Here is a 16,081-nt window from a genome sequence, read left to right on the forward strand (position 1 = left end):
CGTCCACTTTGAGGGCAAACACTTACATGAACTGGAGGCATTTTGTTCAGGAAAAAAGAGCTGGGAATAATAACGTCCATGTGGTCGTTGGTGCAAATGACAGTTTCATTGAGCTCTGATGGGAAAGAAAAAAACATATTAAAAACAAATTAAACACACACACAGAATATACCGTGCAGATAATAAGAAAAGATAAGGATTTTTTTAAATAATGATTAATATATATATACACCAGTATTCTTGTATTTTCATTTTGTCTACTTTTACTCTTTTATTTTTTTAGAAGTAAAAGAGTTCAATGCATTCTTTAAATGCATTAAATATGATATTAGACAAATGAGTAAAATGACTTGCCTACTGCACATACGTAACATACTGTACTTAAAAACAATCTAAATTGTTTCTATAATATTATATAGTATACTTATTAAATCTAATTCCTCAAATGAGTTTTTCTCAGGATTCTCACTTTAATCTCAGAATTCTCACCTTAATCTCAGAATTCTGAAATGTTTTCAGGGAATTCTGTCTTTAAGCTCTGAATTCTGACATCTTTTTTCAGAATTCTCGCTTTAATCTCAGGATTATGACATTTTTTCTCAGAATTCTCGCTTTAATCTCAGGATTATGACATTTTTTCTCAGAATTCTCTTTTTTTCCCTCAGAATTCTCACTTTAATCTCAGAATTCTGATATTTTTCTCAGAATTTTAACTTAATCTCACGATTTTTACATTTTTTCTCAGAATATCTCACTTTTTCCCCTCAGATTTCTGACATTATTTCTCAGAATTCTCACTTTTTTCCTCAGAATTTTCTCTTTTTTTCCATCAGAATTCTCACTTTAATCTCAGAATTCGGACATTTTTTCTCATTCTCACTTTTTTCATCAGAATTCTCACTTTAATCTCAGAATGCATACTGTTTGCTGTATCATGCTGTGGCCCTAATACTCTTCCATAGAAAACAGTCTCTCTTATAATGATGAAATAAAAATGTAAAATCATTGTCAATGATGCTAACAAAAGTGTGCGCTCACCCTCCTCCTGAAGCTCTGCCGGCATGACCGTCCTCAAGGTGAAGAGCAGCCAGGACAAAAACAAATTGGCAGGTGCCATTTTCCACAGACTCTCCCTCTGCTTCCTCTCTCAGCTCCGACACTCCTGATTCTGCCCTTCTTTTTTTTTGTTTTGACCCTCTCCTTGAACCTCTGTGAATCTTCTGGGCGACTATCTCTGTGGACTCAGTGTCACCACCGAGACGTAGTGCCTCTCTCTTCTAACTCCGAGCCTTCGAAACAAACGCGGCCGTAATGAAAGTGGGATCCTCCCATCTGGCCTTAAAACACCCGCTTGAATGATGTCCCCGCACCAACAATGAGATTCCGCACATGAATAGGAGAAGCGAGGGGAGTCCAAGGTAACACGCATATCACCGCCTACCACAGCCACGTCGTCTCAGTAAACATCTTACAACTTTCTTACTACAGCAGTGTGGTAACCATGCAGGACTGGGCTGGCACCCTTTGTCGTCTGCATCTTTTAAAAATCTTTACTGGAGCGGGAATAGGCCAAAAAAAAAAGAGACTCAATGATGATGCCAAGGAGCTGTGAGTGTATGTGTGTGGTGGAACAGACCATAAAAGATCCTTCTCCATCACATTTTGAATCAAAACATGTCTGGGCAATTTGTTAAGTGGACGAGGTACCTGCTGTAAAACAGGCAGAAAACACGTTTATTACTTTAATTTACAAGATTTGGTTTCAAAGACACTGAATCTTGAAGCTTCTTCTGCCTTTTTTTGTCTTGCAAATAAGACAGAGCTCAAGTGTCAGACGGGATTGTTTTAACAGACAAATGGTTTAAAGAAGAGCGTCCGGAAACAAAAATCTCTCACTTCTGTAAAGAAGTAAAAGGGCACCACAATAGGCCCAAGGTCAACGACTTCCTGTCTGTCCACCGTTTTTATGACATCGTCACAATAAAAGCACTGGACAACAAGAGCTGGAGTCAGAACAGGGCGGTGGTTTTATTTCCTGAAGAGTCCGGATTTCTCCGTTTGTGTGTGTTTTGTCTCGTCATGCAGTGACGTTTTGTTAAAAATTCACATTATTATGTTTAGATTAACACCAAGATCGATTCTGTACAGTAGCAGGCAGGAGATATAAGAGATTTCACACACGAGCCTTCAAGAGATTCAAATACAAAACAAGGTCGTCGTCAGTTGCTGAAATATCTTTTTTTTTGGAAATGTGTTTTAATAATTTAGCAATGCCTTTAGAAAAGAAGTGGAATGTGCAAAATCAGAGAGTGTTGCTGGTTTTTTTTTTTGCCTTAGTGTCTTTGAGCAGGCGGACGTTCCTGTGCAGCTCAGTGTTCACTGTCGTCGGTGAACAGATCGGCGAGGTCAGCAACCGTCAACACCGCAGCCTCCGAGTGCTTCATGGTTGTGCTGGTGGTGTGGCTGTGAATAGAGAAACGAGAAAACAACAACCTCCTGAATGTCAGAATCACCCCTCACACACACACACACACACACACACACACACACACACACACACACACACACACACACACACACACACACACACACACACACACACACACACACACACACACACAGTGTGGACACACTCATTACCTTTTCTCTGCAGTCTTCAGCATCGTCTGCATTCTCTCTTCAATCGTGGATTTAATGAGGAACTTGTGAACAAACGTTGGCCTGGTGCAGAAAGAAAACAGATAAACACTAGTGTTTGCATATATTCAGAGAACAGACGGGAAGTTGTATGGATTTTACTCAATTAATGATAGTTTTTATTTTTAAATGACCTGGGGGCCACTGAGTGTTGAGTTTGGTCAGTTGGGGGCCGGTGAAGTAAAAAAAAAAAGGGCCAACTTTTTGAGAAAAAGACATGGAAATAATAATATTTATGATGATATTTCACATAATTTCACATTAAGTGATTGTTTTGATATGAAATGTAAAAAAGTTGACAATATAAACGTATTTATGACATAGTAATAAAAAATATATACGGGAATAACTAATTTAGAGCTGCAACTAACAATTATTTTCGTCAGTGTTTGTCAAACCTGGAAATGACGATCTTCTCGAATGTCTTGTTTTTGTCCACAAACCAAAATGATTCAGTTTTAAGGATTTCTTTGTTATGTGGAGCAAAGAAACGGAGAAAATATTCACATTTAAGAAGCTAAAACGATCAGAGATCTTGTTTTAATCATGAAAAAAGCTTCAAACTGATCAAAATAGTTGATGATTAATTTAGTAATCAATTAATAATCAATTAATCAATGAATTGTTTCAGCTCTAAACTCATTAAAAGTTGATATTAGTTGGTGGGCCACATGCAATTTGAGACCCTATCGCCCTATGTCAGCTGAGATTGGCACAGCGAGGATGAAGCAGGAAATGGATGGATGGATATTATCCCTGCATTTAATCCTGAATGTGGTGCACTATGGGTAAGATGCAAAACTCTATTCCAAATTTTTCCACCAATTATTCTGGATAGAAACAATCAAGTATTAAAGATGTCAACATCAACACACGCTCAACAACCTGTAAATATCCCATCGTTTGCCGGTTCTCTTAACGCAGTCGCCTCTTACTTGGTCTGGCCGATGCGGTGCACTCTGCCGATGGCCTGGAGCTCGTGAGCCGGGTTGAGGATGGGCTCGACCAGCAACACGTGCGTAGCTTCGATGATGTTCAGGCCGTTGGAGCCCGTGTGCAGAGGAAGGAGAAGAATGTTGATCTTGTCCTCGTATTTGAAGGAGCACAGGTTCTCCTGGAGAGAGAAAAAAAGAGAGGTTAGGTTATAGATTATGGCCATTCTTGTGTTTAATCTGTTTATACCATATGTAATAGAAATAAAATAACATTAATCTCTTTGGAAATATGGGTAATGAGACATTTACACAAATTTAAGATTGAATTTTTGGATAAATTCAATTGCAGTATGAAATAACAATAAATATTATATATCTATAGGACTTTCGATGAATCATTTAGTAATCTGTCCACCAATATGGGATTAAAATGTGTAAAATCTGGTGTAAAAGTAGCAGAAAGTGAGTGAAAATTATTCAAACCTGAAATTTGTGAATCCCGTTGATTTGCGAGAACTCCATATTGTTGTCAAACAAAGCCTTGGCGATGATGTCCAGCACGCTCTGCCACTGTGGAGCAGAGAGGGTTAAGAAAAGAAACTGGGTCAGATCCAAAATGGATATCATCACAGTAAATCACTATCTCTTACAGAGAGCCTAAGGATAGTTTACAGTTACCGTGGAGAACACCAGACACTTGGCCCCGGGGTCGCTCACTTGAATCTTCTTCAGCGTTCTCACCACTGCCTCCACTTTTGTAGAATGGCTTCCCTGGACGAAGCAGGTGGAGGAGTAAGGCTGTTACAGCCATTATAACATTTAAACTCATGCATAGTTTTTTTTTATCATGAACTGGGGCCTGTATTACATGACATGATGATGATATTCTGCTCCACTGACCTTGACTGGGATGTCCTGGTCCTGACAGGACGACTGCGTGGTGAACACATAGGAGATCTCGGCGTGCGATGTGTTCTGCCTGCAGATGGCGCACTTGATGGCGCGTCGCCTCGAGCCGATGCTGTACTGCTCCACGATGATGGAGATGCACTCGTTGCAGAAGCAGTGGCCGCACGTCAGCACTGCCCACTGGAGAAGAGAAGGGAAGACGTTTTGAAATCTTGGAGGATTGTGTTTACGAGAAGCCATACGTCCTACTGAAAATCCGTGTTTATTTTTTAGCAGTAGAATCCACTTTCAGTGGATGCTCCTTGTCGTTTTCAGCCACAGTCCAACCATCATGTTATTACACCAAATAGATTATTTTACATGCAAAATATCAACCAAATAAAACTTGTTTAGATCCTGGAGGAGAAGGAATCAGTATAAGTGCTGATAAGACATTTGTACACATGGTGAGGTTCTCTGTGTCCCTCTCCACTGACTGCAGGCTGAATTAATTCAGGTTGTTCTACACAAACATGTTTTTCATTTCATTTTAAGTCCACTATAAGCAGGTTCATTACAATAAACAAAGCTATTTAATACTCACTTCCTGCCCCAGAGGTCGAGCACAGATGGGACACGGCTCAGGATTGAGTCCCCCAGTAGATTTGTCCTGGGACTGCAAGAAAGGAATTTTGATTATGTCTCTGCATGAGGAGTTTTTGCTTAATCTGCTCTCTTGGTCACTGTTAACTGCAAATTACCTTCTCCAGATTTGTGAGATACAGGAGCTGTCCGAGCTTCTTCTGCAGCTGAGACTTGGCCACGGCCTGGTCGTTCAGAAGCTTGACTCTGTTCTGCTCCACCTGGAAACAAAAGAGTTGAGGACTGGATTCAGGAATGCAAATAAAAAAAAGAGAGAACACACACAAGCACAATAATAGAGGGGTGGTCATTTCTGGTCAAATTCACCTCATGTGGCTCAATAATGTGCAGGAGTTTGGGCTTGGGCTCGTCGGGGAGACGCACGCGTAGCCTCTCTGTGGCCATTCCCAGCTCGTCGATGGCCGACACGTGATTCCGCAGCACCATCCAGTACTCGTGCAGCACCTGAGGATCGAGAGAGAGAGAGAGAGGGGTACAGTCATGTTTATCTTACCCACCATGTGATCACGACGCTGGTTCTAGCTTTGCAAATGTATTTGTCGGCACATAAAATGTGTAGGAATACAAACTCACACCCAGTAGAGTTTAACAATCATCCTTAAACTCATGGATTCATGGGTTTTTGTCACATGTGCAGATAAACCAACAATAAAAGGTGCATATGAGTAGCATGGTAGCTCTTTATTAGCACATATTAACACTTTATGTAGGAAAAAATCTTAATTCATGTCCTAAAAGAGGTAGAATAAGGTGTTAATCCGTGCTTAATGATTACTAATAAAGGGCTAGTATGCTACTTATATATGTTAATAAGCACCTAGTTAATGGTGAATATGTCCTCCCTAATCTAAAGTGTTACAATTATTATTATTATTATAAAGAAATCAGGTAATCTGGTACTTTAGATTAGGGAACACATATTGACATTAATTAGGTGCTTACTAAGATGCATATAAGTAGCATATTGGCCGTTTATTAGTAAATATTGAGCACATATTAACACCTTATGTAGGAAGGTGTTATAATAGAGGTAGAATAAGGTGTTCATGCATGCTTAATGATTACTAATAAAGGGCTAGTATGCTACTTAGCACCTAGTTAATGGTGAATATGTGTTCCCTAATCTAAGGTGTTAGCCAATAAAATACTAAGTAAATAGAAAATGTTCCTGATAAAATTATATATAATTAAAATAACAGATAAGCAAAACTGAGGTCATAAACTATGAAGATTGTGTATCAATTAATCTAGAAGTATTATTAGGAAATGCAAATTAGGTTGCACAAAACGATGCAATTATATTGTACAGTGAGCTTTAAATGAAACAGGGGCTAAAAAATGAAATATAATATTCAGTTCTTTTTAATTTAACGCAAATAAACACTTACAAAAGTAAAATCTAGTTTTAATTCATTTCACGTTTGTAAACATGCTACATTATTTGCCTCAAAAGTCCAGTGTTTTAATGTGACAGCTATTAAACAGCTATGAATCTTTTTGTGCTCACTTCAACACAAAGTCACTGTCGGCATTTGTACAAACCTTGTACTCCTTCTTCCAGTTCTCAAACAGCTCCATGAAGGTGTTGCCCTCCTCCACCAGCTCTGGATCCATGCGTTTCACTTTGGCGAAAGACAAAATGGCCTTCAGTGTGCGCTCCGTCTCGCTGGCGGCCCAGAGACCTCGACTGGTCGTGGGGAGACGGTCGTCGACCAGGCCGTCTTCGTCCTCGATCATTTCCTCAAAGATGGCCGTCTGACCCTTCACCCTGTTAAAGACAGTTGTTTTTTTAAATTGATCAAATCTATATTTATATATGTATGTAGATAAATAAAACCAAGAGGTATAGAGAGTTACTTACGTGTGAGAAAACAGCTTGGACTCGTAATCTACAAACAGTTCATCTGCTTTGCAAAAGACGCAGCTAAAAAGAATCATTGATGGTATTAGTTATAAATTGATAGATGGACAAACCGTATGATTAAAAACCGCTCTAAAAAAACACTTTATGGACAATACATTCATTCGAAAGCTGAGATGATGCCATAAAAGTGCAAAGAATAAACACTTCTTCTTACTTGTTGAGCGGCAGTCTCATGGGTCTGAGGTGACACACGGTGACCTCGTCGATCACCTTCTGTGAAACTGGGCCTTCCAGATCCTTGACTGCGTCCTGCACGGTCTTCTGGGAATTCACCAGATCTTGCATTTGCGTGGTGAGCAGGAACTGCAAACCGCAGCCGTCGCGGAACCTGCAGAACACACACACACACAGTTACATATAGTGTGTGTTTTTCTCAACACAACCGCTCGCTGTCGTCTTAATTTTTTGTTGAACTGATTCCGTACTTGTCGGCCATGGAGAGCTTGCTGGCTTGCTGCTTGTAGCTGGACGTAAGCTCGTTCTTGACGCGAGACACCAGATCGTCATCGGTGGAGCAGCGGATTGACCGCTGAATGACGTCCAGCCACCAGGGGGCGTTGAGCTTGACCTTGACAAAGAAAGTTTAATTATCAAACCCATTTTTACTCTTTGGCTTTCAACCTAGTAGTTGTTGTTTTTTTGATCTTAATTTTGATATAGTTTTATTGTATGACTTAGTTCTTAGGTCTATTAGGTCACATTTTATTCATCTCTGATGTACAGCATTATGTTTCAGCTGTTGTTGTTTTTGAAGTGCTTTATCAATAAAGTTGGATTGGATTGGATACTTTTTATAATATGATATTTGATATCTGAAGAAAAGTAATTTTTTGAGTCTGTTTTACATTTATATTAGTTTACATATGTCGTAATGTGCGAAGATTGGATAAGTTGCTGTATGGGTATAGTATTAAAGTCAATTTTGAAAGCTGCAGTAAATAGATTCTTTGCTTTTGGTAGTTTGTTGTTTATGTAAGATAAATAATAATTGTAGTAAATTTTTTAGTCTAATTAAAAGGTAGCAGTAGTAGGAGAGAGAGACAACAGACTTCATTTTGGCTCTCTTTGGAAAGACGAGGTGGAAGACAGACACACACATTACCCCTGGTTTCCTTAGGCCAGTAACATAAGTACACTCTTAGAAATAAGGGTTCCAAAAGGGTCCTTCTACAAGGGCTGAGGTTCTACCTAGAACCATTTGCTTCTGAAAAACCCTTTCCCGAAGAAAGGGTTTTTAAAAGGGTTCTGCTGGAACCCTTCAAAAGGGCTCAAGGTGGAACTTTATAAAAAGGTTCTACCTGGAGCCAAAAAGGGTTCTCCTATGAGGACAGGTTCATATAAGGTTCTTCGGGAACCGTCACAATCTATATGAGCGTAGACGTAAAAAAGGTGTTTCCCACTTTGCGTCGCAGCTCTTTGATGTTCAGTAAGACCGGCTGCAGAGCCTGATGAGCGTCCGCCACCTCAGAGTCATACTTGGTCATGTAGTGCTGTCGCAGCTGCTCGGCCTGAGGAGTCAAAGAAGACAGAAGCGTGGCTCAACAACAATAATGAGCAAACATTAGCAGGAGACGGGCACGGGTTTATGATTTACCTCCTCGCTCAGTCTGTGGTCTCTCAGTGTAGGAGGTATCCCAGGGTGCTTTGCACTCAGCAGCTCCATCAGATTATGTGTAGCATGAAGTCTCTGATATGATAAATATATATATAGTTACAACGCCATTTTGAACGTTTTGAAGAGAATTACACAATTCAGCAAAGTATATAACATTGGTCCTGACATTTTTAGATATACACTACTGTTCAAAAGTTTGGGTTCACTTATTTTTTGAAGGAAAAGCTGTTACTTTCAATGAATATAACATTAAATTAATCAGAAATACATGCATACACATCTGGTTTTTCATGGAATATGTACATAGGTGTATGGAGGCTCATTTCCAGTGTTCTAATGGTACATTGTGTTTGCTAATGGAGTTAGAAGGCTATTGGATGATTATAAAACCCTTGAAAACCTTGCACGCCTTGTGCAATGATGTTAGCACAGCTGAAGACAGCAAAGGTTGAACAGCAAAATGATTATTTTGAATATAAATCATTATTTCTAATCTTGTCAATGTCTTTGACTATATTTTCTATTCATTTTGCAACTCTTTTGATGAATAAAAGTGTGATTTTTAATGGAAAACACAAAAATTGTAAAGGTGACCCCAAACTTTTGAACGGTAGTGTATATATTTCAATGCTGAACTCTACACGGCCATCGGAAACACATGTTCACCACTAATCTGATGTATTTATTCATTTTATTTCTCCAGTGTGTGCGAAAAGAGACGTGTGAAAAAAGACATGAAGAGGAAGAGGCCAAATACCTGTAATGAATCCGTCTTCAGTCGGTCTTTGTGCTCCTCTGATGAACGAAGCACTTCTCTATACATCTCCACCGCCTCTACATAGTCATCTAAAAAGGAGGCAAAGGAAAAACGTCCATCATTAGCGACACTCGACACGTCTGTCGCATGTAGCTCAGCCACGTTATAAATCTCGCCTCACTGAGGCCTACTCCCACAAAACATCTCAGTACAAAGAGACATAAAGCTGAGATCATGTCTCGTGTTTTGTTTGAACCGATTCCCATGGGAAACTGGGAGCAGATGGAGCACAAAAGCAGAGGTGAGGTTTTCATACCTCTGATGATGTGAATTCCAGCCAGGCCGTTGAGAGCGCACACCAATTGTCTGTGCGCTTCTTCAGATTCCACTCGACATTTCTTCTGCAGGGACTTCAGGAGCTCCTCCATCGTCATGGTGCTGCGGAGAGGACACAGGACAAACCCCCACTTAACAAACCCAAATGACACAGAATGGGCCAGCTTTAAATAAACACAAACGCAAACTGTGTCATTGACAAAAAGAGCCGATGTGGTCCTTTACAGTTGCTAATCCCGTGAAACCCCCAGTTCATTTAGCTAATTGTTAATTAACCGGCGCAGCTGCCTCCAAAATAAGACGCCTCAAGGGTCGTCGAACCTTTTCTGCAGAGGCAGGAACTCCCCCCTCACAGCCTGTGGATGGCAGCAGGCCTGACGCAGACGCAGCAGCGGGCAGAGGATGGTGTTGACGGTGCGACGGTCCAGGCTGCCGAGTTTCAGGCTCCAGTCGGAGATCTTCCTGAGTTTGACCAGAGCGTCCTGGGAGCAGACCTCGTGTTGCCGGTGGTAGAAGTGACCCTCGACGGGGGAGAAGCGCAGCCAGTGAACCTCTTCTGTCTGAGGAGGGATCTGGATCTGGAAAGATAGGAATATGTAAAAGTGTAATCAGCACAAACCCAGAAATGCAACAGCACTGAAGGCGAAAGCTATTGATTGTGTTGAATTAAGAACTACTTAAACCAACCTGATCGATGACATCTTTTTTAGCAGATCGCCATAGCAACTGAGCGATTACGTTGTACAGAGGTTCTGTGTTTCCATGTCGATAAGGGCGATAGAGCAACTGGTGCCACCAGTGCTTCACCCAGTATGGATCGACTCCCAAGAAAAGTACAAGACCGTACAGATCTGGACACAGAAAAAAAGACAAATCACAAGGGATTTTTTTAAAAAGGTTTGCATTATAACATTGATACCATAGACGTTTACAAATTTTTGGTATTACCTTCCAAGCCTCTCTGGACCGGAGTGCCGCTGACACACCAGCGGTTGACAGACGCGAGACGCAGAGCCATTTCTGCAGCCTGACCACAAAATGACAGGAAGCTCAAATTAAGTTTCAATAGACAAAACTGAAGTACAACACAAAACTTGACTTTGAGCATACCTATACCAGCCACTTAGTTATCTCTTATTTCCATCTTTACCTTCGCAGTCGGACATTCAACCATCTGAGCCTCGTCCAGGCAGATGCGCCACCACTCCACAGCCACCAGAGGGCTGGGCACGGCCATGTATCGCTTCTGTTTGCGGAAGCGGCGTCCGTCCTTGCTGTTGCTGTGGGGAATGTCGACGTAGTTGAGCTCCGACCGCAGCACGTCGTACGTGGTGATGACCACATCCTGCTCGGCCAGCATATGTGGCTGGATGAATCCGTGTTTCTTCACGCCCTGATAAACCTGAGATGAAGAACGCCACATCGGTTTAGGTGAATAGATTTGTCAGTATGTGTTCTTTGGAAAACAGTGGAATCAGAGGGTAAAAGATTGTCCAAATGTGTTTTTTTGGATTTGTATGTACGTATACGAGAAGGGTCATACACTACCGTTCAAAAGTTTGGGGTCACTTAGAAATGTCCTTATTTCTGAAGGAAAAGCACTTTTTTTCAATGAATATAACATTTAATGAATCAGAAATACACTCTATACATTGTTAATGTGGTAAACGACTATTCTAGCTGCAAATGTCTGGTTTTTAATGGAATATGTAGATAGGTGTATAGAGGCCCATTTCCAGTGTTCCAATGGCACATTGTGTTTGCTAACCAAGTTAGAGGGCTATTGGATGATTAGAAAACCCTTGAAAACCCTTGTGCAATTAATAATAAATCATTATTTCTAATCTTGTCAATGTCTTGACTATATTTTCTATTCATTTTGCAACTCTTTTGATGAATAAAAGTGTCATATGTCCATTTTTCTCACCAGCACACGGAGCGAAGAGGACCTAATGTGTCGGTTGATCTCCTCCACCCACTGGTGGCAGATGGAGCTCGGCGAGATGATGAGGGTGGCGCCAGTTGAGACAGGTTTCATGGCGACCAGGCAGTGAGGGCAGTAAAAGGGCGTCGTTTCAAGGCTCTCCTCTTTGTAGTTCACGCACTCTGCGTGCTGCCACAGCTGACAGTTCATACACTGGACACGGGCCTTGTAGTCAACAATGCCCAGTTCGCCACACATGCACTCAAACCGGTAGTCCGATGTGTTAAAGGGAACCCGAGAAGCTCTGGTGGGGGTTTCTGTCTCCTCCTGGGAATCAAGCTGAGGAACTTCTCGCCTTTCTTCAAGTAGATCATCCATTCTGGACACCTCCTGTGTGTCCGACTCACCCTTATCCTGAGACATCTCTAAGGATGCTGTGGACACATCCAACGTGTCCAACGACTGAGCTTCACCCCACTGCTCTTTCGTGTCTCTGTCCTCTGGTGCCAGACAGTCCGATGGAAGAGGACTCGCATCTCGTTCATCTTCTGTGAGAGCGTTTTGAAGAGCTGCTTCTGCTTTCTCTTTGGCTCGTCTCTGAAACATTTTTCTGGGTGTGCCCTCAATGGTTTTTGAAATCTAAAATAAAGCAACAAAAGGTTAACTGTGAAGTAAAATTTGTGGCACCAAAGAATCATACTGGAAGCAGTTTATTCTTACAGACTTGGGTGCTCCTGCTAATTTCATCTTGATTTCTTTGAAGTTCTTTCCCAGTTTGAATGACCCCGCCAAGCCACGACCTTTAACCCGGTTAACCAGGCCTTCGTCGATCAGCTTCTCCAGAGTCTTCTTGATGTGGTTGCGGTTCTTTAACAGGTCATAACCGTACGTGGCGCGGATGTAGGTGAACACAGCGTTGACGGAGGCTCCCTTTCCAGATCTCATCTCCTTTATCGCAGTGAGTAGCATGACACGCACAGCTGGAGAAAAACACACGCATAACATTTATTAGAAAATGTTAATCAAACTGCAAAGTATGTGATGTTTTAGGCGATTATACCTGGGTAAGATATTTTCATTTTAGGCTGGACTTCAGGCTTGCAGCGGATGACTTTCTTTCTTTCCAATGGAGGGGGAGGAACAAAGTAATTGACAGATTTTCCCTGCAAGACACACATGAACAGTGCTTTAATATATTGGTAAAAAGAAGACACAAGAGAAGAAGAAGAAGAAGAAGGGAAGAAAACTGCATTTTTATCCTCACCTCTGGCAAGGTAAGTGTCTCCTGCTCCAGATCTTGCCGGGGGTGAGACAAGATGAGAGCCAGGACTTCCACTGTCTTTCCGAGTCCCATCTCATCAGCCAGGATACCACCGGGCCACTCAATGCCAGCCAGTGGAAACTCTCGTATTATACTGCAGAAAGAACAGGTAATTATGTTAACAAAAAAATTATTTGTGTTAGTAAAAGGTACATAACTTCTAATAATAATAATAATGAAAATCTAATTTCTTACCAGCCAGTAAATGGATTGTAGAACAACTTCTTTCCACACAAAGTGACCATCTCCCTCCAGAGGAAATGCAGTGATTGTTCTGCAATTAAATCATAGAATTCCAGTCTTTCAATCTTAAAAGACTAATTAATAAAAATATTTTTTTTTTACCCATTTAAACTACCTTTATGTGAAGTGTTTCTGTATTTTTCTCTCTTTAGCATCCAGTTGACAGCTTGATACTGATAAGGCCTGAGCACAGGAATAAGAGCCTTGTGCTGGACGTCGTAGGTCACCTCCTGGCTCTCCCTCTGGTGTAAATGTCTGACGTAATCGTAGAGCTCCTCGATATTCTGCCTCTCCAGGTCTGTGTCACACTCCTCTTCCTCATTTTCAACCACTTCTACGTGACAAAATAAAACTCTCAATCAACAGTGATCACGGCATACATTAGACATTAGGACCAGACGCTTACCAGGGATGATGAAATCATAGAAATACTCCATTAACTTCTGCATGACTTGATTTGCTTTCTTCAGACGAGCATTTCCCTCACTGAGGAACTCAGGCTTCCCGAGCCCAGTTTCGAGCAAGTAGATCCCGACCTGACAAACATGGACAAATAATAAAAGGCAAGCGTAATAGTGTTAACAAGAGAACGTCAGCTGTTTGGCACCTCAACTTAAAGAAGTGCCTTAAATACTAATGAAAAGCCTTTAAAGCTACAAAAACAATACTTATGGGTGGTATATTAAATATCTGCCCATAAAACCCCTTACACCTTACATAGTGGACCTTTAACAGCACTTGTTGCATTCACACCTTCATTGAGTCCTCTTTCTTCTGGTGGCAGAGCTGCATCACCCTCCTCTTTTGCAGCCAGTCAAAGTCCTCCAGTGGGATGTGAGTGAGGCTGCACTCCGCGGTGCAAGTGTCTTCATCAGGTGTCCACTGCACTGCCGAGTCCTCGTCACAGCTGCTGTAACTGAGGCAGAGCTGCTCCCCCATTCTGTGGAGCGCAAATGCTTTCCTTTCACAGTCCGGTGGGAGCCACGCCGGCCGAACACTGAACTCCCCGACGAGCGCCTTCCAGACGTGACTTAGCTTCGACGTCGGCACGACCGTCAGCGCCAGAGAGGCCGAGGCGGCAGGGCCGTCTGACGACGTACAAGGGAGTTCCTCTGAGAACCGGACAGACCGTGTGTAGGAAGTCTCCGTGGCTGAGTTTGAAGAGCTACTGGGAGTAAGTTCACTGGAAAAAAAGGAGCAAGAGGGTGTCTGGTCATCGTCTTCCTGGACCACTTCATTTTTGCGATCGTCCAGCATGTTCCATTCGAGCCTCTTCTTGGCCTCTTCATCGACCCTCACAGGAGGGGCCTTCTTTCTTTTGCTACTCATGACTGGATTCTGGCAGGAGAGAGAGCAAACATACAGTAGTTCAGTAGAAAATAATTCCACCTTCGAAGAACTTAGTAGACAATGTCAACTTCCTCTGAAGGCCGCTTATGACAACTGCATATTTAACTGTAATAAATATCCAATAAAAGCAGTGATATGGACAAGCCTAGGATCATATCTTGATATTGTACCTATGTCTTGGTGTTTAACACAGCTAGAGCGGCGTTAAATCATGGGTGATATAACTTGGACATAACATAAGTTTTTCTATATTTAGCTTCATTTTATCCCTGTTCTTATATCTATTATGTTATAATAACCCCCTATGCTACTCTTGTCAATGAGAATTTCCACTATCGGGGTTAATAAAAGTGCATTTGTATCTTACTAACTGACAGATATTAATATCAACACTGGACACAGTTGATGTAATAATAATAATAATAATAATAATAATATCGCATTCTCTACACCCACATTTCATTCAGTAGCCTATGCTAGCAAAAGCTAATATCCCTAACTGTTCATTAAATGTAGGATGATTCACACATGCACCACAGGTTGTGTCGTTGTGTACAATAATACAAACATGTTAAACACGTGTTAACGTGTATAAACAGCCTGGTTTTGTGCACTTTAACGCTCACAGTGTATGAGCAATGCTGCTGTTATAAAACACTGTAACACAATGATAACAGTTGTCGGTCTGTGTCGCTACGTGTTTTATCGTCTAATTGCGCATAACAAGACATAAAATAAACACGTTTACTGTTTCCGGTCTCACACACACACCGACCTGGTTGTTATCGATGCACCGCGAATCGTTTTTTTGGGGAGGTTTAATCACGGGAGCTTCACGTTTTCTTCAGTGAAAAGAACCAAAACAGAGACACACTTCCTTTTAGGGGGGAGTTCAGTGTTGGTGTTCCGCCATCTTTAAATTCAGGAAGTGACGTCAGAGCGGGAGGTTGTGACACGACGTGGATAGACACCGCCCCCCTCTGACTTGGAGGCCACTCTGGGTACTGCAACAAAAAATACGCACTGGGCCCGAAAAGCAATTTCCCCATTGACCACAATAGCAAAAGAGACGCCTGTAAAAGTCACTTCGAGACATGAACATAGGCTTTGATAGATCTTTATATTCTATATTTCTAATACATGGAGTTTCATATTTGTAACATCTTGCTAAAGGCGTCACGTCAAGTGACGTCACGGCTGTGTACGAGAACGGCGCTACTGTCAGATATGAAAACTTTATGAGAAATGTGAATAAATGAAGACAATGAGGGGTTTTTCGTTTACATTGTTTTCAAACAAATAGTATAGCAAAGCAGGTTTTAGTTATTAATTGAATTCTGAAACTATTTTCCTACAGATATTTTTCTTTGGGGCAGTAATTACCATGTAGTACCACATCATCGCCACAGGAGAGCAGCAGAGTATATT

General features: G+C 41.5%; 1 protein-coding gene across 2 annotated transcripts; it reads right to left on the reverse strand.

Moving 5' to 3' along the window:
- Window positions 1-2,004: 2,004 nt before the first annotated feature.
- Window positions 2,005-15,563, reverse strand: shprh (SNF2 histone linker PHD RING helicase). Of its 2 annotated transcripts, none has more exons than XM_083892448.1 (30): window positions 15,429-15,563; window positions 14,057-14,641; window positions 13,710-13,839; window positions 13,419-13,634; window positions 13,256-13,334; window positions 13,004-13,154; window positions 12,800-12,902; window positions 12,460-12,719; window positions 11,743-12,378; window positions 10,966-11,217; window positions 10,764-10,842; window positions 10,503-10,666; window positions 10,137-10,393; window positions 9,796-9,917; window positions 9,480-9,568; window positions 8,702-8,794; window positions 8,508-8,615; window positions 7,533-7,675; window positions 7,262-7,435; window positions 7,045-7,107; window positions 6,726-6,951; window positions 5,490-5,627; window positions 5,282-5,383; window positions 5,125-5,196; window positions 4,533-4,721; window positions 4,311-4,403; window positions 4,116-4,202; window positions 3,633-3,811; window positions 2,641-2,721; window positions 2,005-2,463 (listed from the first exon to the last, which is right to left on the reverse strand). In XM_083892448.1, exons 2-30 carry the CDS (start codon window positions 14,630-14,632, stop codon window positions 2,370-2,372), a joined length of 4,956 nt encoding a protein of 1,651 aa, XP_083748574.1. In that variant the 5' UTR covers window positions 14,633-14,641; window positions 15,429-15,563; the 3' UTR covers window positions 2,005-2,369. The 2 variants fall into 2 exon arrangements, with proteins under 2 accessions (XP_083748574.1, XP_083748573.1); XM_083892447.1 differs by having other exon boundaries at window positions 13,419-13,637.
- Between the last annotated feature and the right edge of the window lie 518 nt (window positions 15,564-16,081).

This window comes from Microchirus variegatus, assembly GCF_963457635.1.
Source record: "Microchirus variegatus genome assembly, chromosome: 7".
In the NCBI taxonomy this organism is placed as follows: Eukaryota; Metazoa; Chordata; class Actinopteri; order Pleuronectiformes; family Soleidae; genus Microchirus; species Microchirus variegatus.